Below are 26,643 nucleotides of genomic sequence, written 5' to 3'. Positions count from 1 at the left end.
AGATTTTACTGTGTAATTAGTACCATCCTAAAAAATAATCAGCTTTCTGTCCCCTATCAATGAAATAACCATTGCAAAATATTGATTTAGAACAAAGAAGTAGAGAAGTTGTTTGGAAAAGCTACTGAATTCTTCTGCCTCAACTTCTCTACCCTCACTTGTTCCAGGTATTCTGCAGTATTAATCTGCATTCTTCCCTCCCATTCTCATCAGCTTTCTGAACAGCAGGATTCCTAAGGGATGGTTCAGAAGTACACAGGAAGTTGCAATTAACCAAATCAATCCCTCCAAACAACTCTGCAAAGAACTTTATTCAGAGCCCCAGGGCAGAATAACTATCATATCTCCAACCATCTTCCTTTTCCAAATGCATGGCATAAAAAAATCCACTTTTCTTTAGATTTGGAAACTAAAAGTTTGGCAGTGCTAAACTTTCACAGGGGCACATCTATACCTAAAATATTTTTCTAAGTATCTACTCAATCCAATTAAGGCATATAAACAAGCCTACAAACTTAGGATTTTGGTGACTAAGACCAAGTTTTTTAACAGAATTCTCTCTGCACAGCTATTGGGCCAATAAAAAATTGTGACAAATACCAATGCTACTCAAAGGAAAAAAAGCCAAAATGCTGGCAGTTGTGATCAATCTATGCTGAAGGATGAAATCTGCAGACTTTCTCCCATTAATTGCCAGCTTAAGTTCCTGATGCAATGGGAACCTAATAAATCTTATATCAGCCAAGCATGTACATAGTACTCTGGGGACATTACCCCAGTAGTTAGTAACTCAAAGAGTGAAAAACTCACTGCATGTTAAGAGAAGCCTCTGCACATATTAATTGCTGATTTATATCAAATAATGCCTTCAAGTGACAGTTCTCTATTAACTACTTTATGGGAAGAAGCTCTCAATTCCATTGCCCTTTCATGCAAAGCTAAGAATGACTGCAGAGGTGTGCTTTCAGTGCACACGTGTCTAGAGGAACGTGAACTTTGAAATGCAAGCTTAGGTCTCAGAGGTTTTATCTGTATTATTCCTGTAATTCAGGCCAACAGGAGCAAATCCAAGAGTGAACCTGAATGAGACAGCTGCTGCTGAGGCCCCAGGGTGCACAAAAATAAGGATTTCAGAGGTATTTCAGCAGTTTACTCATCTGCTCCCATGGAAGGAGTGCTTGTCAGCAAGTGGTGATCTCCTATAGTGCAACCAACAGTTGCACTTTATCTAAAATGCTCTAGTTTGTGCTCTGAGCCAGGTCAGCAACATAGTGCAGAACAGCCATCAAGAGACTGGCTCCAAAAATTTGCTCCTGATCCTAACCAAAGCTCTAATATAGATGCACCCAATGAGACCAGAGCATTGCTTCCTATCTCACCTAAAACAGTTGAAGGTTTGCTTGCTGTAGTGCAATTTTACACCTTTAAATCTATGTCCCTGGGGCTTCGTAATTTAAAATATAGAGAAGCAGGAAGTGATTAGGTTTACTACATCAAAAAAAAATTAATCTTTATGCATATGATGCTCAGGGTATTCATAATCTTCAAATATTCCCTGGATACACCAATTCACACATGTATCAGAACACTTCTTAGACAACCAATAAATTCAGCTTAACATAATGACAGATTTACCGTGTCTGACTTCTACATTAAATTGTGATATTTATCTAAATACACACCAATACAAGTAATGAAACTGAAATGTCTTCTGCTTTACAGATATATCAATTTATAGTGTATAGAAGTGTGTAATAATATAGCATATCCTGATAGTCAAGGACTAGTTATGTTAGCCAGGAGAACCAATCCTTCCTGAGGAAGATAATTAAGCACTGAATATGAATATGCACACTGATTTTATTCTACCCACCTGCAAAGAGGGTTTTCCCAGTCAGCATTTCAGCAAAGATGCAACCTGCAGCCCACATGTCAATGGCTTTAGTGTAGTTGTTAGGAGAAAGCAAAAGCCGGGGCGATCTGTACCATTTAGTAACCAATCCTTCAGAAAGATGGCCCTAATGAAATTAATAAAAAAACTGATTAGATTTTTACTACTTAGGTTTTTTTTTTAATTTCTTATTTTTTAATGCACTACTAACAAGATTTTTTTAGTCTCAAGGTCCCAGGGATTATATTGTGTGTATTCTACTAAACCCTCTTTCTACCTTTACAAATATCTTTGTGAGTGAACAGCAGCAATATAGAAACATGATACTATTAGTCAAATGAGGTACTGCAGCAAAACTTTCTCATTCCCAGATGCCAAATAAATGCAGAGATGATACTGAACTCTCTTGTGAAGCATCTAGACCAGGAGGACAGTATCTCTAAACCAATCCCTCAAAGTAGCCACTATGAACACACTACTTATAATCTTATATAAGGCTTCTATAACATAAATGTAACTAAGTGTTGCTCTTAATCTTGGGTTCCGTGTTCACTGTTAAAACCTTTGCTTTTCTGAACCCATTTAGTAAAAAAATTTAAAAAAATAAAAAAAACAATATGAAGCTTGCTGTAGTCCTATCTGAGTCAAACCATGCTAAAGAGGCCTTCCTGTGATAAAAGGGAGAAAGATGCTATTTTAAGAAGGCACAGTTGTCAATGTATCACTTAGATATTCCCACTCTCTGCATACCTTGTGGGAATAATGAGGATCCATGATTCGTGCAAGACCAAAGTCACCAATCTTCAGCACCAAGTCTTCAGTATTAATGAAAAGATTAGCTGGTTTGAGATCTCTATGCAGAACATTTGCAGAGTGAATATACTTGAGCCCACGTAGCAGCTGGTACATGAAAAGTCTGGCATGATCTTCCAGTAATGGGCCTTGCTCTAGCAAATTAGCCAGATCTGTCTCCATGTATTCCTGGACAATGTAAACACAGTTCAATTCTGTCAGGGAGCCCACATCATCTGTTAACTGGCTTCCACTGGGACCAAGAATTTCAAATACTTTGACAATGTTATCGTGGTCAAGTCTTCTAATAATTTTGATCTCACGTAGAGCATGTTTAACACTCTGGGGATCTGTAAGGACAATTTTCTTGACAGCTACTCTTTTGTCACAGTCATTATCGACAGCAGAAAAAACTAAGCCGTTTCCACCACAGCCCAGTGGTTTTAAGTCCATATATCGAGAGCCCAGATCAAAACCATGAATGTTCATGAGACTTTCAAATTTTTCTGCCATTTTAAAATTCTTTACGTTTTTCCTCAAACTACTAAGCTTCTGTAAACACACGGAGACACTTCCACTGGTATCTGAAGGAAAGGTCTTAGAGAAAGGGAGAAGAAACACTTGGCTTTGACTGCAAGATGGTTTCTTGACACTCTCATTTCATTATGAGCCAGCCAGGCCTGTTGTGTCCCCTTGAATTTAGAGCCCGTAAGCTCTAGAACTCAAACCGAGCATAAGATAGAAAGATTGCAGCATTCATAGTTCAAGAAAGGTGCAGCATTTCTGCAGACATCAAAGAAAATACTCACAAGAAACTCAAACGGAATGAAATGACATACTATGCACTCAGCTCTACTGTGCTAATCTGGTTAACATTTAACAAAAATGTGAATAAATATGCACATAATAGGCTTCTATTAACATCCTCCTCCTCACAGTGCAGATACATTCAGTGTTGGACTGGTCCTGAGCAGCGTCATTCTATGGTGCTGGTAAGCACTATTTTTTTTTCCTTCTTCCTCCTTTTTCTCTTCTTTGTTTACAGTCTAGTTAAATGGGAAACTGGCAGCTCTTGATTTACAAAAGATGCCTTCTGTTAATGATCAGGTGGCTCCAGCTCACCACAATCACAGTCAAAGCTACCATCCATTTTACTCCGTGGCAACCTGAAAAGCAGAGAAAAACACATCAGTACCCCAGCACGTACAAAAGCCTTCCTCCTCCCCCAACTGATTATGTTGTCCTAAATGTACAACTTATTTACTATCCAGTTACAAACCATCAAAAAACCTAAACTAATTAGAACTTATATGTACTTTTCACATTTGTGGAGAAAAACAATAATGACCAACCACTGTTTCTAAAATATATATAGTGAACATTTTTGATGTAATCTATTGGATTTATGGTACACAACAAAAAAAATCCTCCTGAGTTTTAATAAAGAGACTAACAAAACCAACTTGGTAATTCTCCAATAGAGATGTTAAGAGACAAGCCAGAAGCAACAGTATCCGTAGCATCTGTCAGCAAATTTTGGAATAATTCTTTTCACTAAACTTTTATTTGAAGACAAAATCAGGTTTTACTATTTCACCATAATAAGAGGTAACTAGGTACTGGTCACACAAAAAGGGTAAGGCTTGTACACTCCCCATATTTACTGAATATACAGCACACACCCAATGCCACTTATAAAGCTTTAATCCTTGTGATTTTGGATAAAGTTTACCAACATTTCAAATAATAACTCTGCCTCTACAGACTCATCGTTACAGGAATCACAGGGGTAATTCATCAGACAAATATTACTACTTTATCAATTATTTCTACACTTATCCAACCTTACAAAGAAAAACTAGCAGCAAATACATTTTACAGAGTAACTGATATGTTCTACAGCCATTTCCCCTAACATATGGGCTCTTTCAGACCACGTCAAAAAAGAGTAATTATTTTTTAATAGTGTAGTGAATTTACCTACTATTTATGAAAAACTGAACTGGCAATTTTCTCAGTAAGTTCCTGTCAGCAACAACAGAATGCAGTCATAAAGACCACATGCTGCATTTCTGTACAACATCCTCACTTCTTTCGAAAGTTCAAAAATGCCACAAAGGGAAGAGTCACAAGTGTATGCTACACAGTGTGGTAAGCTTTGGGCAATTCCACTACAAGTCACTTGAATGTTCTTCCCCAACATGTATAGGTCACATTAAACCACTAAGTGCTTCCTGCTCAATCTTAGATTAACACATTTCAGCTCTTCCCTCAGCTCTCTACCTAAATGTAAAGGTCTCCACACTATCCCAACACTTCAGAATTAATTATATGAATGTTTTCCTTTAAAAACAGTGCTAGCCTTTCAGCGGGACAACTGGGAGCAAGCAAAACAAGTCTCCTCAGTCCTAACAGAGCAGCAAGAGCAGCTGACAAGTTATTAACATATTGTAAATAATGGCCTCAATTCACTAAAGTAATCAGAATTGTAAAGAGAAAAAGGGGAAAAAAGAGGAAAGAAAGGCACACTGGCAGTGAGAAACAAGACTGTTTCAACACATTTAAATATTACCCTTCCTTTGGCTCAAGCCTGACTGTCAAGACACAGCCCCAGTGCCCTGGGCTTGCTCACTCCCTCCTGCCACACACCACCTGCCCCCAGGAATGTGGGCAGAACACAGGGAAGAATGAAACACATGATTTCCTCTGCTCAGTTTTTATTCTTAAATAAAGATGACCAAATATGTTTCTGAACTGAAAAGCATTGAGCTGCCCTCTACTGATGTGGTATATCCTGTCACAAGGGTGATCTTCAGAGCTTTTTCTACTCAGCACATGGAACTTAAGATTGCCTTAAGATTCCTTTCTTTGTGGATTGGCAAGAGTCCTAATTTTAAGCAGTGTTTTACAAGGGTTATCATAACCTCAGTACAAACAAAATGAGATAACACTACTACTTTTCCCCAAATTATCTTGAACTTTTACCAATATTAAGACAGTGAGGACCCCTTTTAAAGTACCCATGAATTTTCTTAAAGAAGTAAAATTTATCCCAAAGAGGACAGCATCAGTGACTACCCAACTGTGTTCACAATTATAAAACCCAGATGCTCTTGATTTTTAGCGTTTTTAAACTTGAAACTATTTTCTCACTCACATGTACTACTTTCAGGTTCACTCATTCTGAGCTGCTGCCTGAACAAGTTTACAATCACCCCATTCATCTTTTATTCCAACACCCCCCCCCCAGTTGTTACAGAAATTAATTTTTGTACCAGTACTTCAAATTTCACATTAACTCAAGGTCCAAGGTCTCTGTTCACTTACCCTGCATTAAGCTGTATTTTACATTCTTTGGACCATCTACAACCACTTGTATTCTGCCTCATAATTAGGCTTATTGTTTCACACTGCTGATGTCTTCAACATGCAGCAATACTGAAACTGTTTGCACCAGCTGCGTGACACATCTGGAACCTCTCTTTTAGCTAGTTCCATTAAACAGCCCAGGAACAGATTCAAACCGATGCCCATCAGCAGCAAAGATTACGATCTACCACCTCCTTGCCAGAACTCAGATCTTACCCCCTACTGCCATGAGTGAATGCAGCAATGAAAGGACTGCTTCAGGGAGAAAGGGAACTATGGCTCACTTGGCTTCCTGGAGTAGGAGCCCTAAAATTTTCATTCTATATCTCTGAAATGATACATTTTTAATCATCAGTTTAGAGCTATCCTTTGACAAGGTGTCCACTAATTAGTGTTTTCAGAGAGCATGCCATGATCTCCACAATCAGACTGATTTAGCTAAGAAAACAAATGCTGACAACATAAGCAACCAACCCTGAAGGTGCAGCCTTCATTTGACCTGATCCTGCTCCAAACCTCCTATCTGTGAACAAATTACTTAAGTCCATGTTCTAGCCACTTGAAATGCAAAACAGACTACTGTGTAAAAAAGGAGAGTTTATCATCCCAATTCACGCTAACATAGGCACTGACATTTTCATCTAGGCTGTCACAGTGCCACGGCTACCAGGATTTTTGTAAGCGATACTTTTACTCCTTCACACAAAGTTTAAAGAGGGAAACACAAAGATACCCACTTCTTAAGTGGTTTACGACTATGGTTTTAAAATGGGTCAGTTCTTGGGAGAGGGTAACAGAAGTGACCCACAGAAGGGCTTTAAAATCATCCCTAGTGATGATCATCACACTTGACCGGCTTCAGGCATTGCGCAAGCAGCCCCTTCAAACCACGCTCAACTCCAGCACGTGGATTTATCACAGTTTTCAGGAAACAGGATGTACACCGAAACAGTCAGGTATGAGATGTTTACTTTGTCAGAAATACAAATAAGACTGAAAGATACCAGTTAATTTGATTATGCTGACCATATAATGATCAAATTATTACTCACAGGAGAAAGACCAAGAATGACTAATGACATTATACAACCTGCTAAGTACTATCCCTTCGACTAAAAAAATACGGGGCACAGAAGAACTTTTTTTTTAGATCAGCCACGTTGCAGTCAGTAGGCAGAGTGAGTCATCGTCCAACTCACGAAACTGCTGCTTTCTAAAGCCTCCTACTTGCTCCCCACACTGTTTAGGGAACTCGGTGCTGGCAGTAAGCAAATGTTACTATTAGTTTATAAATCTTCTGAAGGATCTGTAGAAACACACAAGAACCCGGTGTACTTTTTCGTATCGTGTTTAAAAATGGTTTGGCTCTTTCTTTAGATAATAATAATCATGAAAAGTCTCTGGAAGAAGCCCACCATCAGCTAACCACAGCCTTCTGCATCTCTGCAGACCTGCTACCATCTGCTGTTCCACTGAACAGGTAACCAGTCAAGAGTGAATTCGAGATAACAACCACACAAACAAGGACTGAGCTTGAGCAAAGGGCTGAAAGTTCCCATTTTAGCTTTAGAGCACACGTTTTCTGAACGCAATTGCCAAACCAAAACGCACCTCTATTTTAAGCCACAGCTTCCCGGAATTTGTAACTGGTTTATAAACACATAATGCTGCGACGACGTTATTTTTGTATACACACATATATGTATATACAAAGCTTGCTGGCAACAGCACTGGCCATACGACAACACGCAGACCGCGGTTTCTTTTTCCACAACACAATTACCAGCCATTGTCAGGCTGATCCCAAACGGCACTGAATTAGCCAGAAAAAGAGACACATCCGACAGACACCAAGCGAGAGCATCCTGCCTGCCCAGACAAGGATACCTGTACCCCAAATCTCCAAACTCGGGCAGTTTCTCTTCAAGCCATTTCCGTCGGGTGTTTCAAGCTACTTATTAAGAGCATTAAGTCACTTTTCCCACAAAAGGTTCCCGGAGCCTGCGGGCGCCCGGGAGCAGGAGCGAGCGGTACCTGTGCCCTATCTGCCGGCTCGCAGGACTGCGCTGAATGCAGCAGCAAAACTTCCGCAGGCGGTGGAGGCCGGGCCCCCCCGGCAAAGGACATCCTTCCTCCCGCCGCCCCCGGGCCGAGCAGCTTCGCCCGCCTGCGCCGCTGCCCCGGCCGCCCGAGCCGAGGGACCCGCTCCGCCGTGCCGGGGGGCCAGCCCGGGCCCGGGCCCCGCCGCGGAGCAGCCCTACCTTCAAACGCCCTTCAGGCCGCGCCCGCCGCCCCCGGCACAGGCGGCCCCGGGCCCGGCGCCGCAGCCGCCGGCAGCGCCCCCCGCGCGGCCGCCCCCGCCCGCCCGGTCAGCGCCCGCTCGCCCCGCTCGGCCCCGCGGCCGCCGCAGTGCGGAGGAGCCGGGCCGGGCCCGGGCGGAGGGAGCCGGGCGGAACGGAACGGGCCGGGGGCGCCGCCGGGCGGGATGGAGGGAACAAAGCGCCTTTGTGCGGCGGGGCCGGGCCCGCGCGTGCGGCGGCCGAGACCCCCCGCGCCCCCCGCCCCGCACTCACGGGCCTTCCCAGGCTCATCGGGGGTGCGCTGCTCACACGGCCGAGCCCCGCGGCCCTGCCACCGGCCCTCGCCCGGCGCCCGCCCGCCTCGCCGCAGTTGCCGCTGCCGCAGCCGCCGCCATGTAACCCGGCGCGGAGGGCAGGGAGGGGCGGCGCGGCGGCGGCTCCGCCCGCCGGGGGCGGCCCCGGGCGGCCCTCGGGGACGGGGGCGGGACGGGACGGGAGCAGCGCCCGTGGCGGTGCGGGATACGGTCCGGCGGCCGGCCGAGCTTGTCCCCGGCAAAGACAGAAACGACATCCGCTCGCTCACCTCCCGCCGCGCCCGTCGGCCTGAGACACGGCGCTCCCGCCGTGCCCAGCTGGCCCGAGGGGTTGAGCGCTCTGGAAGCACGGTTGAGTGGAGCACGGCACGGAGAGGCGGCAGGCGGAGCGCTGGGCACCGAAGGGAGCGCGGCCGCGGCCCTGCCCGCCCCGGTGGCGCCTGCGGCAGCCGAGCGGCCGAGCGGGAGGCCCAGCGGGGGCCCCGCCGAACCAGCGCTGTCCCGGGGCTGGCGGTGTGCGGGGCTCCGGCAGCGACAGGCGGGGAGGAGCCCGGGTGCGCCCCGTTCAACTGGCCCGTCACGGAACGTTCCTCACGGCACAGAAACAAAAACAGTTGGAAGGCAACTGCAGCGGAGGCAGTTCCTTTCTCCGAAGGTGACACTTCGGCTCACATGTTCCGCGGTCTTCGTGTCATGGCGGATCTGAGTCTTCTCCCCACAAGCATCAACAAACCTTTGCCATTGCTGTCACCTCTAGATAGCACAAAGGATTTCTCGCTTCTTATAGCATCGCCCTTAACAGAGTCACTAAGAGTCTGCCTTTCCCCAAAACCGCAACTAATATAGCAAAATAAAGAAAAATAATGAAAACTTTACATTTTTCCCCCTGAGACTTGTATACAGCAGTCTTTAGTAAGGAGAGGGAAGCACGAGGACACCAAGCCTCCAGGTAACAGAAGAGCCTTCTGATTCTACTAACCCAGTTTCAGTACAACTGTCAAGGCAGGGTGCAGTTTTCCTTCTCCAGTCCCTGATATGCCTTTTCAGTGCAGGATGACTCAAAAAAAGATAAAACAATTAATACTAATTTTTCCTGGTTAAACAGAGACTATTTATAGCTAGTACTAGGACAGAAGTTACACGAAATAGGGCTCTATTGCTCTGCTGTCATTTGGACAGAAATATCAAGTTCACCCTTGCACCTTTAGATCATGTAACTTTATCTTTTTTTTTTTTTTTTTTAATAAACAAGTCATATATCAACATCCAGAGATCTCCCTACTCAGCTTTTCTGAAGTTTTTAAAGTAACTTCTAAACTCTCTTCAATTATGCAGCAAACAGCTTCTGTTTCAATTAGTGAGATGCACTGCTAGCTCTGATATTGACCCCACTACCAGGAGAGGTGACCTGGGCCTTTGGTAGCACAGCACTGTACTAACAGCACACATACAGAAGTCAGTAACCAAACAGACACTTTATATTACAATGCTTGCTAATTGACACACAGCTCACCATGCTGCCAACACTACAGAAAAGTCAGTAACAAAGCTGCAGTTCTTCTGCCCACCCAGCAAAACAGAGTTGGAAGATTACAGCTCTGCTGCTCCAGAAGGCCTGTATTTAAATACACTCCATACAGAAAAATCTGCAGGAGTGCATATTTGGAAGAGGTGATGTTAGGACGACAACCAGAGCCAAGCCACAGAGGAGTTTTTACTTGAATTAAAGGAAGAGATTTGGGGCTTTAAAAAAAATGGCAGGAGCAGCAGTGGGAGCAGCAGTGGTTGTATGTCTAAATCCAGAGCTATTTAGTTAATTAAAGAACCCCTCCATCCATACAAAGTATTTTCATTATGAGAAACAAAAGAGCAAGCTGATCCTCAGATTCTGGAGTGCTGAAGTAAGAAAAATTTCATATTACATCCTTGAAACAGCACCTGGAGAGCCCATAATCTGTGTCCATTTGGGACAGCTTGCCAATATCCCCAGTGTCAATTCAGCCAGCTGGAGAAGTTGCACATCCATGGAGTTTGCTCTGCAGCAGCCTAGACTGTTTGCAAAGTAGTTCAACAAACACAGAGGAAGTTTGCAGTGAGTAGCAAGCTTCCTCACTTGGGTAGCACACGGTCACTCATTAATCTCCCGTAGCCCAGAAGTGCCACTGGTTTCTGGGTTCTTAATTCATAAGTCATGAATTGCATTCTTTTTTTTCCCCTCCAAATTCTTTTCTCCCATTCCAACAGTGTAGTTTGTGGTAGGATTTAGTGAATGGGATCCTTCAATCTAGAAGAAAGTCTTGCAACAAGGAAGAGCATGGTGCAGGAATGTTAGTTGCCTTCAGCCTCACTATTTGTAGAATTACAGTACACATTGCTCAGAATTGTATGTGACATGGCAATTTATAATTATATAATCCAGCAAATTGCTAATCTGTTTTCAGATTTTTAATATCCTATTGATTAGGCTATAAATTACGGTAACAATTTTTTTCCACATTTTTCACAAGAATGCAATTTCACAGCATGTAGATGATATGCTAGATGATGCCAACCCATTCTAAAACACCGGCAGATATTAGCTGTCAGTGAAATGCAGAACAAGAAGAGAACTGGATTTCAAAGGTCATAAAGACCAGCAATTAAAAAATAATTAGAACTGCAGCAATGATTCATTTATTATATCCAAGTTCAAAAAGATCAAACAGTAAATTCCAGTGTAATATTTCAGTCCTGTGTGTGAATTGTTACTTGTGGCATAAAAGGGAACGAAGTATTTTTTAAGTGTCCACACCCATTATGATTGGCAAGGGAAGAAAGATTTGGAGACGGTTTGAAAAGGTTGCCCAAGGTAACTTGGCAGCTCCAGGCTTTTGTCTCAGTTTCACTGCTTGATTTACACGTCCTCCCAGAAGAAGGGAAATGTAGCCTAGGATACATTTTTAAGGACTGACCATATTTTTTACCAAAGTCTAAGGTGAATTTTGCATGTGAATAGGGATGAGTTTAAAGGAACAAATCTACTTATTAAAAGGGGATGGGGAGAGGTTCAAGAAACAATCAGTTTCTGTGGCCTCCTTGGCTTATTCCTGCTTATCTGTGCTCTGAGCCCTGAAATACAATTTAGTTTTCCCGGCACAGATCCAAGAGTTTTTAATAGTTTGGGTCTCCTTTAACTGCTGCCTTCTCCAATCAGCCTAGTTCTCTGTGTGTGTTAAGCAAAACCTTTACAGATCACTTGCTCTTCCAGCTTAGTTTCATATTGCTGATGTTCAGCACAAACAGGCCAGATAAATTTGAGTTTCACTGGCAGCCCAGTAGCTCTCATGGCTTCATTTCCTGGGCACCTTCATTTCCTGGAAGTGTCAGACACTATCTTGCCATAGTGGACTCAGGGGTTTCTTATTTGTTCTTTTTAACACAAATGCATTTTTCTGTCAAGTACTCACTCTCTGGATTAGCAGACTTTAAAATTTTCCCTATAAATCTTTAAATATAATTCCAATCAGCATTATTACCAGGTAACCACACAGAAGCTGCCATCTTAGAAACTTTTAACAAATGTTAGTGTCAAGATCCCTTTTTAGTTAAAGTTTACTTGGTGGTAGGCAGAGCTGCCTGGCACAGACAACATGCACAGACAACAACCTCATTTGGGCTCACTTGGATGGACCTGACTTTGCTAGAGCAAGATTTGTACCATGTACATTCTTATCAGCAGAGAAAACTATGATGAGGACTTGGAATGAAGGAAAAAAACATACCTCAAGATCTGTATTCCTGTGTGAAACAGGAATTAGAAATATAGAAATAGAAAACAGAAATAGGAAATAGAAAATAGACAAACTGGAAAAGAACAGACCATTAACAGAGACCAATTCAAACCAGAGGCAGCAAAGTACAAAGGGCAAATGGAAGTGGAAGAAGAAAGTCGCAGAAGATGTTCAACTTTGAGGCTAGAAATAAATGGGTTACGTGACATACTTTGGAAATTCTGTAGGACAAAAAGTCATTAAACACTTAGAACAAGTCATTCTTCCCCCTTGGTAGATCATCAGTGATCTAGGACACTTTGGTACAGCAGGCTGCCTGCAGGCCCCCTGCTTAAAATCACACAGTTTTAAGTCAGGCAATTCCATTGCCTGCTTTTTCTGTTTTAAACAACACTCAGAGCAGGGGACAGAGCAGGAGTTGCCAAAGCCATGTCAATACAGAGAGAACAGGAAAGCTTAGAAAACTTGCTTGTAGCTGGGTCATCACTGGAAGCATTAGCTCTCTGTGTGTAAGGCTGGAGCTCTCCCAGGTTCTCAGCCTTTCATCGTTTCCTCATTAGTTTATCTTGCACAGAGACAGCTTGCACAGAATAGCAAACATACTGAAAAATTTACTGAAGTAAGCAATTAAGGTTGTACGTGTGTTAGTTTAATTTTTTAAAGGATGACTAGTAAGAACATTTTCACACTTGGATGCTCCAAGTGACCCAAGCTCCTTCAAACTTCCCAGCATGGGATGTTGGAGGTGTGCTGGAGTCAGGCTGTAGATCCAATCAATGGATGAATCTACAGCTGAGAAATACTCTACAGGAGGATAAGGCAAAGCGTGGGATGAAGTGTAAACAAGAAACACCAAATGTTTTTGTCCCAGCACTTCAGGTGCAAGAAAATTCAGTGTGTGAAGGTTCTTCCCCATTCAGACCTTCAGCAAGGCACCATTCTCATCCTCACCTCCAAAACATCAAGTGCAGTGGTTAGGAGAACACATCTGCCAACTGAAGTGGCACCAGAGCACAATTGTCTGAGGCTCTGTGCTGGTTATTGCATCAGCTGAAGTGCTGCTAGGGCTGAAAGGCAGCAGATATTATTTAAATATCTGTAATACCTTGACTACACTAAGGTGAAAAGATACCCTGGAAGCAGGACTGGGTGCTCTCAGCAAAAAATACATTTGATTTTGGATCCCTGCTGGAAAATATGTCAGCTCTTGGGCAAGTTATGAAGGCCTGATGGTGGATTTCTATAGAACAATTCTGTGTTTTTGTAGAACTATTGCATTTAATTGCAGAAATATACATATTGCTATGCAGAACTGTTCTTCTTCATTCTTACAGCACTGTAAACCTTCCTACGTGTAGCATTTTGATTCCTATTGCATTACAGAGATAAAGCCTCTGGTGTGATTGTAAATACAGCTGGTGCTGCAGAGTTTGTCATTTACAGAGAACAAAAAATTGGACTAACATTCACTAACATTTTCATCCACACCAGAATCCTCTTAAAATACATTTACAGGGGGCAAAGCTCAATACAAATATGTGGGTATTGTGAAAAGAGGATGAAACAGGCTGCCTTGGGAGGCACTTTAAGAAACTGTGTGCCTTTGTGACTGCTCATCCTCAAATTCCATTTGCTCCACACACAGTGGTCCCCAGCGTGCCCCAGCTCACGGCTGCAGCTGTTTCACAGGCAAAGCAGCATATTGGATGGCTGAAGATAAAGGGCCATGGGTGCCAGCAGGTCAGGGCAGGCCTGCAGGAGGCCGATAGGAGTTCTGCTGCTCGGGGTGTGTTTTGGCTGGGGCCAACACCCTTTTTCAGGGTTCCCAAAATAGCACTTATCAAAAGCAGCAGGTTGACTGGAAGCACACTGCTTCACGTAATGACTGCAACTGTCCCTGCCAGACTCTTACCCCAGTCAGTCTCCTGAAGCTAAAGAGATGGAAAATCTAAGAAATGTGAAAAAGTAGGGACTTTTTATAGAACATCCACCGTCAAATTACATGGCGAATACTCAGCTTTTCAAAAGCTACCTTGACAACAACTTTTGTTGTATTGTCAGACAGCAAAGCCCAAAGTTTTCATTTCACTAACAAATACATTTTGGAAACACCTCCTCTCCTTTAGTAATCTATAACTTTTTCTCAGCACATCTTGCACCATCTATTTCTAAAGATTTCCACTAAAAACATATGGGACTATTCCCCACATTCCCCAACACCATTTATGTCTTGGCCTTCATTAAGATTTTCAAGGTTGTTTCAGGTTTTCTCAGCTGTTTTGAGACACTTGCTGGGAGGGATTACATTTCCAAAGTATTTGTTTTCTCATGAAAACTGAGTTTTGCTTATGTGCCAGAATCAGCAGACATACTATAAATAGCTTTGGGTAGCTGACAGGAAATGATGCAAGATCTCAGGCCACTCTACAGAAGACAACTGTTTGAAGTGCTGAGGAAAGAAGGACTTGCACCATTGACTACAGCACAGGGGGAAAAATTTATGCGCAGAAGCATCATCTACTACAAAGTGTATTAGGCTTATGAAACACAAGGCCTCTTATTACAACTCAAGCAAAAAGTATTTGCTTGCAATTATGCTACATTGAGAAACAAGAAAATTAATTTTTCCTTTGAAGAGGAAAAACTGACCAGAATTGTCTAAACTCGCTTTGCCTTTTACTCTTGGGGAGAAAAGACACTCTCCTTAAATGCTACAAATGCCAACACACACACTGGAAATTCTCCAGGCTCTGACTGGTGCCAAACATTGGGATCATCTTCCTACCCTGGCATTTCCCACTAGCTTCAGCAAAGTCTCTTCCAAGTCAAAGTGCTTTAAATGGGCTCCAGTAGCAGATGCCTAAAGGCTAAGCTGTGTCTACTCATCTTATCTAAAGAACTCCCAGTTACTCTTTGCAGCAGTAATACAGAATGGAACATTAACTCCTGGTCTCATTTTGTTTCTATCAGCTCCCATGAGGATAAAGCACAATAATTTAACCCCCAATAAATGTTGTATTTGGAATAGGAGCAAACTCTCAGCAGTCTTAAGTTTATGACAGAACTTTGAACAGCTGTAACCTTAACACAGTGACTCCAACCTTCACCTCCAGTACCAAGCTGGCTCCTTTTCCTAACAGCAGGAAGCACCTCCCTGCCACACTTTGGCACCCTGGCTGACTGGAGAACATGCTACACATGGAGGGCTACTAAATTAGTGAGAAACATATAGTGTACCTGCCCAGCAGGTTTTTTTTTCAGTTAGTCAGTCTAGAGAGGGATGCATTTAACATTCCCACGTTGCAGGTGAGCATCCCACAAAGCAGGTGTGGACTGGCCTCCGTTCTGCACTGGAAGAGTGTCAGCATCAGGCACACAGCTCATCTCACACCATCATAACCCCCCCAGTGCTTTCTTCCCCAGAGACAGCATCAGCAGGCTTGCCTGGGACTTCTGCTGAGGTTTTACTTCAAGAGACAATGGCATATTTGATCCCTCTCATGACTGTAGCTCAGAGGCATCCCACTTTCAGGAGTGGATGGTTTCTATGCAGGGTTTTTGAGTTATCTGTTCTTTTGACAGACAGAAGAGCCTAGAAGCACTTCTACCTAGGAAAGGAATAAATAATACATGACACATTTTTTGTACTGAGTAACTCATTTTACCCATGATCTACACTTCTATATGTCTGAAGAACAAATTATTTTCTTTTTTTTTTTTTTTTCAGTAGAGACATAAAATCTGACTGAATCTTTGCTATTCTGGAAATGTAAGATTTATTACCTCTCTTTCAGGTACAACAGTGCTGAAACTGGGTCATCCCAAACTTTTTCTAGCTAAGGCATAGACAAATGGAATACATCTGTCCATGTACACACTGCAAGACAGAAAAACAAATCCACTTGTGAGTGGATACTAACACATACACATACAGTGTGTGCAGGAGGAGAGCGGGAGAGAAGGTGGGCAAGGCTGTCAGCCTTTGCAGAGCTCAATGAGAGCTCCAGTGCCAGCTGGTGCAACTGTCCTTCATGACTTTAATTCTTCTCAGAAATACCTCCACTGGACACCCCAGTGCTGAGGAAGCACTGAGAAGCAGTCCTCAGCCCAGAAAGTTATCTCATAGAGGTAAACATTTCATTGAAGGGTTACACCTAGAGGTTCTTTCATTATATAAATAGCAAGATTTACCCTGCAAGTGAACTGGAATTAAGAAAGATAAAGAAGTAGAGAAATCTGCTTATAAGTGCATCAGCATTCTCTTATCTCCAGCATATATTTAAACAGTTTTCAACTGCAAATTTCAACAGTCAAAAACTGCTAAATGAAAATGTAAGAGATACCCCATGGCCCTAAAGTTATATTCTTTGAAAAGAAAAAGATATTCCTCCCTCGTTCTTTGTGTCTTATGAAACACAAGAGAACTGTTTAAGCCTCAATTAAAATAAAACCAATTCCTGATAAAATTATTTTAGTAAACACAAAAAGTTGCTAACCATTATCTCATATTTCTTCTTATTGTTTAATCAGGACACTCCCAAAACAAAAGCAATCAAGATGACTCAAAGAAGATGAGTTCCAACCTTTGGACCAGCTGTGATTGCAATCCTCGGTTCTCATGATTGCTGCAATTCTGCAGCCTCCGACACGATGATAGTGTTCACGTGTGCTCCATGACCTACTCCAGCAGTGCCCTGGGTGACAGCAAGAGCTGCTCCACAGTTCCTGTGTGTAATCTGATGTGCCCAGCTCACAAAACAGCTGACAGACCTTCTTGTGCCCCCTTGCACCCACGATGGCAGAGGTCAGGTACACAAACCCTTTCACTCGTGTTCAGCAGTGGGAGTGACAAGGCCAGGCTGCAGTTCTTACTTGGCCACCAAAGCAATCAAGGACCAGCTTAGCCATCAGACAAGACTGAGCAAACTCTTCCTCTGTCTTGAAATGGTGGCCCAGAGGGGTAAGACTGCAGCTTACAAACCTCTCTCCTTTTTCTTGCTGTTAACTTTTCCAGGGCAGCCTGTCTATCCTTGATTTCTGTGTTGGGGAAGGTATATCCCCCAAATCAAGGACAGACAGAAAACTCAGCCCTTGCCTTCAGAGTTAAACCATACTGCCAGGGCTGCATTAGGAATTGTATCACCACTGCCCAAGCCATCCTGCTCCAGGGGCAGCTCCAAAGAGGACTCAGCACTCCCAAGCCTGTCTGTCAGAGATGCTTGACAAAGACTTCACAAAACAGCACAGTATTTGTCAAAACCAAGGTGGTGATTTCCCCCTCAAGCCAACCAAAGTTTGAAGATGCCAGCTGTTTATTTTCTCCTGGCAGACTACCCAAGCTGGTATTTCCACAACTGCATGGACTATCTAGATACTTCCTCGAAGCACAAAGTAAAGTGAGATTGTTATGGTTTGTGATAATATCCCTATTTCAATAATTAAGGCAACTCATTTGCTTGTAGTAAAATTGCTTCAAGGACGACATGTACAATTTGCGATCAAAGTACTGCCCTGTACCCCATGTTCATCATCCCAGGTCCAAAGACGTTTATTAGTAAACAATAGCAATGTAATCATTGCTAGGCAGCAGGGAGTCAGAGGCAGGGCCTGAGCAGGCTGCTGGCAGCTAAGAAACAGCAACAAAGAACCTGTGGGGACTGCTGAAATCAAGGGAAGCAGCAGGGCAGTAATGGAAACTTTTGAATCTTTTCACACAGAGGAACAAGAAGATTTGTCTTTCTGATTGGTGAAATGTTTCAGATAGCAGGAGAACATGGGAATATAGGCCTTCATGACAGCTAGTAAACTTCTCTGACCTTGGAAGGGAGCTCCATGTGGCATGACAATCACAGTAATCAGAACAAGCTCTATCTGCTCTGATACAGCTTTAGTGCAGGAGCAGATATTCCCTTTTCTCCTCACAAGTGCTCAGTGCTCTCCTTCATTCATTGCACATTCAGTGCTCATCTGATTACCAGCAACTGGATACCGAGAAAAACCAAAATCAGTGTACTGCCTTATGAGCTGCTCATCACATATTGCCCCAGTTAGAGGACAGAACCATCAGCGTTTAAGGGCTCTGCAAATAACCATTAAATTAATTTCTACAATCTGAAAGAATGTCAGAATGTTATCATTCCCACTGTTCTGAACTGAGTCACAAAAGAACAAGGTCAATGTAGCCCTTAATAGCAGATTTAAGATTACTAGAACTAAAATTTGCAAGGATTTTGTACTTTATTTCACAATTCAACTTTCCAATACACTTTTCAAAGTCCTTGATCCTGGCACCAAGTACAGATCCCCAGAGCTCTGAATTCTGAGTTTACAAGTTATTCTAGGCTTTGTCCAGGCAGTTCTTGTCCATGCCCAGCACCAGAACCCCCGACTAGCTGAGCTTGTACATCCCGAGTCTGCACACCCTCTGTGCCAGTCTCTCCACTCTCTCTCAGAGCCCATCTAGGTTCTCCAAGTCTCTTCCCATTTCCTGGTTTCTGTTTTCTTTTCTCCTGTTCAATTCAAATCTCATTTTTACAAGCTTTCTCTCCCAACCTATTTCTGAAAAGTTCCCTACCTATTTCATCCTTTTTTCTTCCACATGAGTCAGGCAGCTCCTGGAGCCAACAGGAACCACTGAAAGCACTACATGGGAGGAACAGTCCACTTAAATTCAATTAAGGTGCCCAATCCCAACATAGCCTGTAGAAGCCTGTGGATGCAGTCACAGGAAAATTTCTGTTCAGGAGTTGTGTGGGCTGGAGCACACCCAGGACTCACAGCATGGGAATTAATCTGCTAACAGATCTCTCAGTCTGCAAAACCTGAAGTCTGCAGTTTGTGAACACCAAGAAAGATAAAACATGCATTTTTGATTCGGCATTTCAAGAATTCCCTCCTCTTCTGAAATAGGCAAGGGTCTTTTAAAAGCTTTTTTTGTTGTTGTTTGCTTGTTTTTAAGTAGGGCAAAATCAGTGGTCTCCTTTGTTCCAGTTCTTGTAAAATAAACTAAACGTTCCAGCAAAGTTCAGATTTGGAAATCTACCTGGCACAAAAATGCTTCCATCTGAAGAACTAGCTGTCAGCAAAGTCATGGTCTACCAAAAGAACCTTACCCAAGCCACCAAGAGGCTGCAAGTGCCAAAGTGCTGTGGCACTGCTGTGCCGTGCACGGAACGGGCACACTCACATGGTCTCCCCCAGCAGAAGGTGCACAGAAAGCTAACAGGGGCTGCCTCACCTCTCCTGGGCACCTCCTCCTCGTGTTCTTTGTGTTCTATCTGTCAAGGATGGTGGTGGTGGAAGTCTTGCTGCACAGGAACGTATTAAGGAGGAAAAGAAGTGGCTCTGTCAGTGCCCACCCCATGGCTGGGTGACAGGTTGGGGGAGCACAGGTTGCCAGGGAGTGAGGGGCGCCTACTGCTGTGATGCAGAGGATTTTTCCCATTCAAGCTTCTCTTCCCCTTCACACACCTATTTTGGGAAAAGTCCCTCAGCAAAGCAGAAGGCTGTGAGAAATATCCCATTCTCCAGGACAAAGATTTTTCCTGTTCTTTTGCTCCAACGTGTGGCCACACAGCCCCTCTCACCAGCCAAAGCCTGCATCTTGCCTGGTGTCCTGCTGCAGACCCCACACTCCTCCCTGCACCTCTGCTGCAGGGCTGTGGGACAGCCAGTACCAGGGCAGGCAGGGGACAGAGTAACAGGGAGACACACAGCCATTAGGGGAATGCAACACTGAGGGAGATGAGAGGCTAAGTGTTTAAACAATCTCCATCACCACCTTCTCTGTAATCTCAGGTTTTGGCTGATTGGAGCCAAAGAGAGATGGACAGAAACTACATGTGACTGTTTGCAGGGGATGAGGAGAAAGTCAGCAATAGCCTGGCTGTCTGATGGTTACAGAGGCTGTAATTTCATTTTCTTTCCATTGTATCCTATATGAAAAGCATTCCAAGTCGTGCCGCACCCCCTAAATCCTATTAAATAAAACTAGACCTCGTTAAGCTGTTTTCCAGTGTGTCAAATTCAGGTTTTGTGGCTCTGTTTGACAGTTTTCCATTAACTCCCAACTGAGCAGAGGCAGCCAGGTCACTGAGCACCAGGAGAGCAGGACTCCTCGCCCAGGTGCCTTGCCTGGGTTCAATGTGCTTCTGGGAGCCTGCCTGTCCATCCTCAGCAGAGTCTGTCCCACCGCTGTGTCACTCAGCAGCAGGCAGGTGTGAGCAGGAGAGCTCGAGGAGAGCCAGCTCCTGCCACAGCTCCTGCTGCAGGGGTTAATGCTGCAGCACATCCGTGAGGCCACCACTGCCACGCCACTGTCACCTGGACCCCTGTCTGGCTCACCTGCAGAGCAACACAGACTACCTGGCGCCCTCCAGCATCACACTGCCTGCCGTGGCAGGCACAATACAGCAAATACTTCCCCAAAGCCACCCTTGTGATATTTAAAACAAGCTTTGATCTGTGGTGCTGCTGGTGAAATATACCTGAGAATCTATCTGAAGTATACAGAAAATAACCTGAGTCCCCAGTCTACCTTCAGTTGTATTTTTCTTGAAGCTCTGAGGCTCCTCTCCCTCTGCAGAGCAAACACAGCATTTGCAGGAATAAAGCTGCACTTATGTAAGTTTCTGAGAATGCCAAGTTGAAAGTCTGACAGAAGAAAAACTTCTGGTAAAAACCTATTTTTTGTCTTTTCAAGAGATCTAATCTATCTTCTGTGCATTCCTGACCTTCAGAAAGCATTTTCATCTCACACGTTAAGTATAACAATCCTCTTAACAGGGAACATTTTGTTAGAGCTTTAAATTGGGTTACGTAAATTATTTGTAGTTCTGACAGCAGGTTTCTCTTCCGTCCACGAGGACAGTTGTTATGAGCTTGCTACAAGGTTCATTTGCAATCACTGCAGATAATCATCTGAAGGGACTGTTTGGAAGGAGATTTTATCTGGGGCACATGCTACAAGTTTGTCAAGGGTTCTTATAAAAGCAGCATTTTTGCTAAATAATTTGCAGTACAGTAACATGCTTGAGAATTAAGACATCCCCGATGAGGATGGTAAACTGAGTGAACAAAAGCTTTTCTATCTTTAACAAACTTTAGGAGGTACAGAACACAAAGGGAAAAAACCCAACAATATATTTGTGTACAGATGATACTGAGCATGTCTCAGTCCATGGTTTTACTTTTGTTGACTGCAGTAGGAATTTCAAACAGTCAGGATGAGCCTCTTTGTTCACACTAGGTACTTGTTCAGAAAAAAACAGTAGAAAAAATATTCAGAAATTACAGCACTTCTTTCAGCATTATATTAGAACAGTCAGTGACTTACAAACACAGTTTGCTGTCTTTTCATTCTTTCTTCTCCCCAGCCCCTAGACAGGCACGGATTTAGACACTGGTTTTGAATGGGAAGAGTTCTCTGGCAGCAGAGACTCCCTTTCTCTTATCCCTGGTAAGGCTGATTGGGGAAAAAAAGTTTCTACTGTTTTCATCATAGGTGGGTAAAGAAATGCATCATTTATAAATTTGGATTGATATTTAGGTTTCTTGTTATATCTATGAGCTCTTAACACCTCCCCTCCCCAATAAAGCAATAAAACAATATTTTATTAAAATTGAAAGTATTTTGCTTGGCTTTAAGAACAACTATTTACTAAAACAAAATTTTCAAATGAAAACTTTCAAATGAAAATATAGACATTTAATTTTTAAGTCTTTATAAGAGCATTTCAGATTTTTTTTTCACCCTAAGCAACAAGAAGAAAAGGTTTCATCCCATGCTAAATACAAGCCAATCCAGTAAACCTGATTTCTACACTCCTTCTGGCATTACATTCTCCACAACAGTGGTGCAAAAACCAGCAAACTCCTCTGCAACATCAGAGTAATCCAAGGAGCGACATTTTCAAGGAGGAGAAAACCTGTGGGTCTGTAAACCACACATACACATGCACAAACACAAGAGCCATGCAAAAGGTGATCAGCAGAGAGGACCTTTACCTGCAAAACTTAACATCTACTAGCATTTCCAAATCTGCCCAAGAATGCTTTACCTTGCGGTTCCCAATTGTATTGAGCTAATTGATGGCGTTTTTTTTCCCCCTCTCCTTCTTTATTCAATGCCAAACATTTATTTTCAGCAGTCTATACAGGGTTGTCTCGTGGTTTTATTAGCAGTCTTTCTTAAAATACTTTATCTACAGAGAATGCAATGCTATAGGGCTTCTAGGGACAACGTTACTACTTCTAGGGGCAATGTTAGCTATTCCTATGAATTATCTAGAGACACTAGCTGATTAATATGAAACTATTTTAATTCTATTAAAGACAATCTATTATTATTTAGGCAATTCTCAAAGAGAAGGAGGTGTTTCTAAGTGTTAGTTAGAAAGATTAATCTTTTCACTTCCTTCTCTCTAAACAAACAGATCCCATGGGAGAATACACACAGACATTTAACTTACCATTACTGCAGCTATCTTTTGAATTCCTCAGTATCATTAATATTTAAGCAAAAAGAACAGAACAAGCAATTATCCTAATGATACCACACCAGAACTAACAAAGTAGTTTTTAAAAGGTCATCCAGAAGAAGTGAGAAGGTCAACCAGAAAACACGAGGCAGGAATAGCTGTGCTCCGATGAGGAGGGGAAGGTTATGTTGCTGTGATATGAGTAGTGCACAGCTGTTACTCTAGTAATAATTCATCATATTAATATTTAAATGAGAGGAGGAGGAGAAGGGCACGAGATTGTGTGTGACTCAATGGTCCCTCCCTGTCCTCAAGCAGAAAAATAGGCCACCAATACAGAAAGAGCATTAGGAGCTGCAGAGTGGGAAGGTTTGTTTTCATCACCTCATGAGTAAAAGTGGGCAAACTAGTCCCTGAAGAAGTCTAGAAATTATTTTGCTTTTTACTAGCAAGTCAAATTCTGTTTCTAGTCTCAGAAGAAGCCGTTGCCTAATGAACAAATGGATCCAGCAATCAGTGCTCCAGGTCTGCACATGGTGTTTCTTGGATTTCAGTGTATTTCCAGCAAGCCTCTACATTTCCTCCAAAGAGCTGCCTGCAGGAGTCTCGCCTGGCAGTCCCTCACAGGGAATTGCTGAATTGCTGCTATACTTTGCCAGTTATCTAAAGACACATTTATGAAAGCATTTCTTTATGGGGGCTAGCTTCCCTCCAGGCTTGCTGCATTGCCTGGGCCCACCGGGGCCTCTGGAAGGGCAGGTCAGGGGACCTGAGGAGGAACAAGAGTATCTGGGGGTGTTGTGGGGAGCAGGGAGCCCCAGGGAGCCTGGGGGAGCTGCTGGAGGGTAGAGCAGCAACACCCAGCAACAGCAGGCTCAGCTGGAGGTGGAGGGCTGGAGGAAACAGCTGATGCAGGCATAACCCAGACAGATGTGGGTGGCATCCCTGGCAGGAGAGGCAGCCTGACTACGCTTGGTTGCATATAGAGTTGCACAACTTTATCCAACAATTCAATATAAACACACCTCTCACATGCTGGGTTTTGGGAGGTTGGGATTTTCTCTTGAATTTTGTACTTTTGAATACTGTTACATGTAGCAGAAGTGTTACTGTGGAAGCCCTGGCTGAGCATCGCCTGGTTGGCTGTGTAACTCTAAAAAGGTAATAAGCAACCATTTCACCAGAAACAGACATGGATTTCAGAAATGGCCATGAGGCTAAATAACAAATAGTTTGTAGCAGAACAAATCCACAGAAAAGCATTTGGTTTAGTGCTTGGCATGAAAATACAAGGTACACAAAGTACTTTAGGAGATGCCAAACTCATGCTGTAACATCAGTTCTCAGCACACCAAGGTAAATTCTTCATCAAACATTTTCTGTGTTTTCCTGTTCAAGCAAAGATATTCCTCCCTCCTTTCATTTTGTTAGCCTAATCCTTTATGAACAAGTTTGCAAACAACCTGAGTTAACATTGATATGGTTTTTAGCTGTTACAAAGGTTTTATTTTCTGTATCCTGTACACAATGTTATTAATACATTGCAGAGAACACCACTCATCAGATCTTTTCCAAATCCATTGTCAACGTCCCAGCAATTTAACATTTGAAACTGGTCCTCATGACTTGCTTCAAAGGTTTTTACATAAAGCTGAATCAGGCCCCTGGACATGTTAGAGGAACGAAGAGTATTGATCTAGGCTGCTTTCAAAGAGTAGATGACAAGGATCTGCAGGAATATACCTCTTCTCTGTTTCAGTAATTACACTAACACATTAGCTTGCAGGGATTAGGCTCTTCCTTCCTGGATTTTGGGAGTGCTGGAGGAAGAGACCACCCACACTGGTTTTAATCCCTGGCAGAGCCCTTCCTCCACCACTGCTCCTGCCTCACGGGTAGGACAGATATATGAGGCTGGAATTAACCACCCAGTGCATCTATGCTGATGTATCAATTTAAATCAGAAGAAAAATGGTGGACAAAGGCTAAAAAGTCTTTGCAACCTCCAAATAACTAATTGAAGGCAAATGTGTCATGGAAGATAAACATTTTCAGGTACAGATTGAGCCAGATGACAGATTTAATAGCTTCCATAAAACACCAGACTGCAACAGCTTTTACAACTGTCTTTATAGGCAACCATCAATTTCCATCTGGGCTTGGTGGCTACCAGATCAATGTGCCATGTCTGAGGAGGTGCAGAAGCCCAGGTCAGATTTGCTCTTCTTTCAGTGACAGAAGTTTCCAGTTTAATCCAGATCCATGGTCTTGATTAAGAAGAGGCTACAGCCTCTGTTGATGAGTACATTTGAGGTTAGGGTTTTTTCAGGCTTTGTGTAATGCCTGCTTAAATGCCACACCATTCCAGCCTATGCTCTTAGGTAAAAAGGGAAAAAAAAACAAAGGCAAATTCAAATTGGCCTGGGAACAGAGGGGTCACTGTGAAGCACCCTGCTGGCACCACAGTTCCCAAACCCTCATCATGTGCAAATTCTAATTGAATTAGCATGTCTTAAAGGTGCAAACACCAGATGCAAATGGCTGAGTACAGCCCTGGCATGGTCAAACACAGCCTATATCTGTGCTCAATTTTTCCTTAACCAAGCCTCCATGGCTTGGTCTTCCTAGTTGAAACCAGGCAGTCGAGCTTCCCTGAGGCCACACAAGGGGACAAACTCCCCTCTGGCTCTGCCAAGTCCACGTGGTCCACTTGAGATATTAACAAATGCTCTCAGAAGTGCTGTGTCTAATTTAAATTCCAAATAACAGCAGCAAGGCTTACATAGTTATTTAACAGTCAAAAGAGAGGGGTAGGCTTTTTATAGTCTAAACTTTAGAAGTGATAAAGATCTATTAATCATCTAACATGCAGTTTATCTACAGACAAATAGGATTAAAAATAGAGCAGGTAGTTTCGGCTCTTTTTTTTTTTTTCCTTAATTGGAATGAGAACAGCAAGCTGGCAGATGAGGAAAAAAAAGGTTGCTGAGGATGCCGAACACAAGGCTATAGCTGAGCTGCAACCAGAGCTCTCTCAATTATTTTCTCTCCCTGATGAGAGGGAGATCTTAGGTACCCTTGAGTGGCCCTTTTCTGTAATGAGGATCTCAGTATTTGGCCTATTCATATTTTTCATTTCATTTCTCTACACTTGGTCCAGGAAATCACGAGGCTTGTCTTGGCATTTTACCACAGAAATCAGTGCAAAGAATTCACCCTTTTAAGTGCTTGGCCCTGCCTCAGAGTTTTTTAATCTTTCCTTTCCTAAATGTAACTGATTGACAGGAGTATGCATCCCTGGGTCAGTTTTCAACTCATGTTCCTAATAGCTTAACTCAAAAGAAATACAGTTTCACAAAGAATTTTCCTTGGGACAGTCTGGAAACCCTTCTTGTCAATGAATAATTTCTACCCAGTGAAACACAGACAGAGCTATGCTGCTCAGCTAAGTGTACTGTGAAACTTTAACCTCCTTCCCTGTCCCGTGGTGGCAGAGACTGTTTTGCTGCTTTGTGACCCATGACTGACCTCACCATGAACTCCCAGATTTTCAGTGCACCTCCTTGAGGTTTGGGATTGAGTTGGCACATATATTTAAAGAAGCAGATGAGAAACAGCAACTTTCATTTCTTCTTTGTCTCTACTGAGCATTATATACAGTGAGAGAGTGCCAGAACCACTGTTCCTCATCTGGGACACAAATTTGTTCCTGTGGCTGCTGGATGGGAA

The 26,643-nt window shown here is 43.1% G+C and overlaps 1 protein-coding gene across 3 annotated transcripts in view; it reads right to left on the bottom strand.

Annotated features, from left to right (window-relative positions):
* The window catches only part of MAPK6 (mitogen-activated protein kinase 6), a 28,251-nt gene extending 5,140 nt beyond the window's left edge, over positions 1-23,111 (bottom strand). Inside the window, exons 1-3 of one of the 3 annotated variants that reach the window (XM_058847313.1) lie at positions 22,906-23,111; positions 2,642-3,849; positions 1,874-2,018 (exon numbers count right to left, since the gene is read on the bottom strand). In XM_058847313.1, coding sequence (XP_058703296.1) covers positions 1,874-2,018; positions 2,642-3,196 — 700 coding nt within the window. In that variant the 5' untranslated portion in view covers positions 3,197-3,849; positions 22,906-23,111. Of the gene's footprint in view, positions 1-1,873; positions 2,019-2,641; positions 3,850-8,625; positions 8,783-8,935; positions 9,119-22,905 lie in introns of those variants that run through there. The other 2 variants (XM_058847314.1, XM_058847312.1) reach the window with 2 other exon arrangements.
* Between the last annotated feature and the right edge of the window lie 3,532 nt (positions 23,112-26,643).

This window comes from Poecile atricapillus, chromosome 11 (assembly GCF_030490865.1).
Source record: "Poecile atricapillus isolate bPoeAtr1 chromosome 11, bPoeAtr1.hap1, whole genome shotgun sequence".
Taxonomy (NCBI): domain Eukaryota; kingdom Metazoa; phylum Chordata; class Aves; order Passeriformes; family Paridae; genus Poecile; species Poecile atricapillus.
Note: the sequence above shows the minus strand (reverse complement) of the source record. Positions and strands in the feature narration are given on the sequence as shown.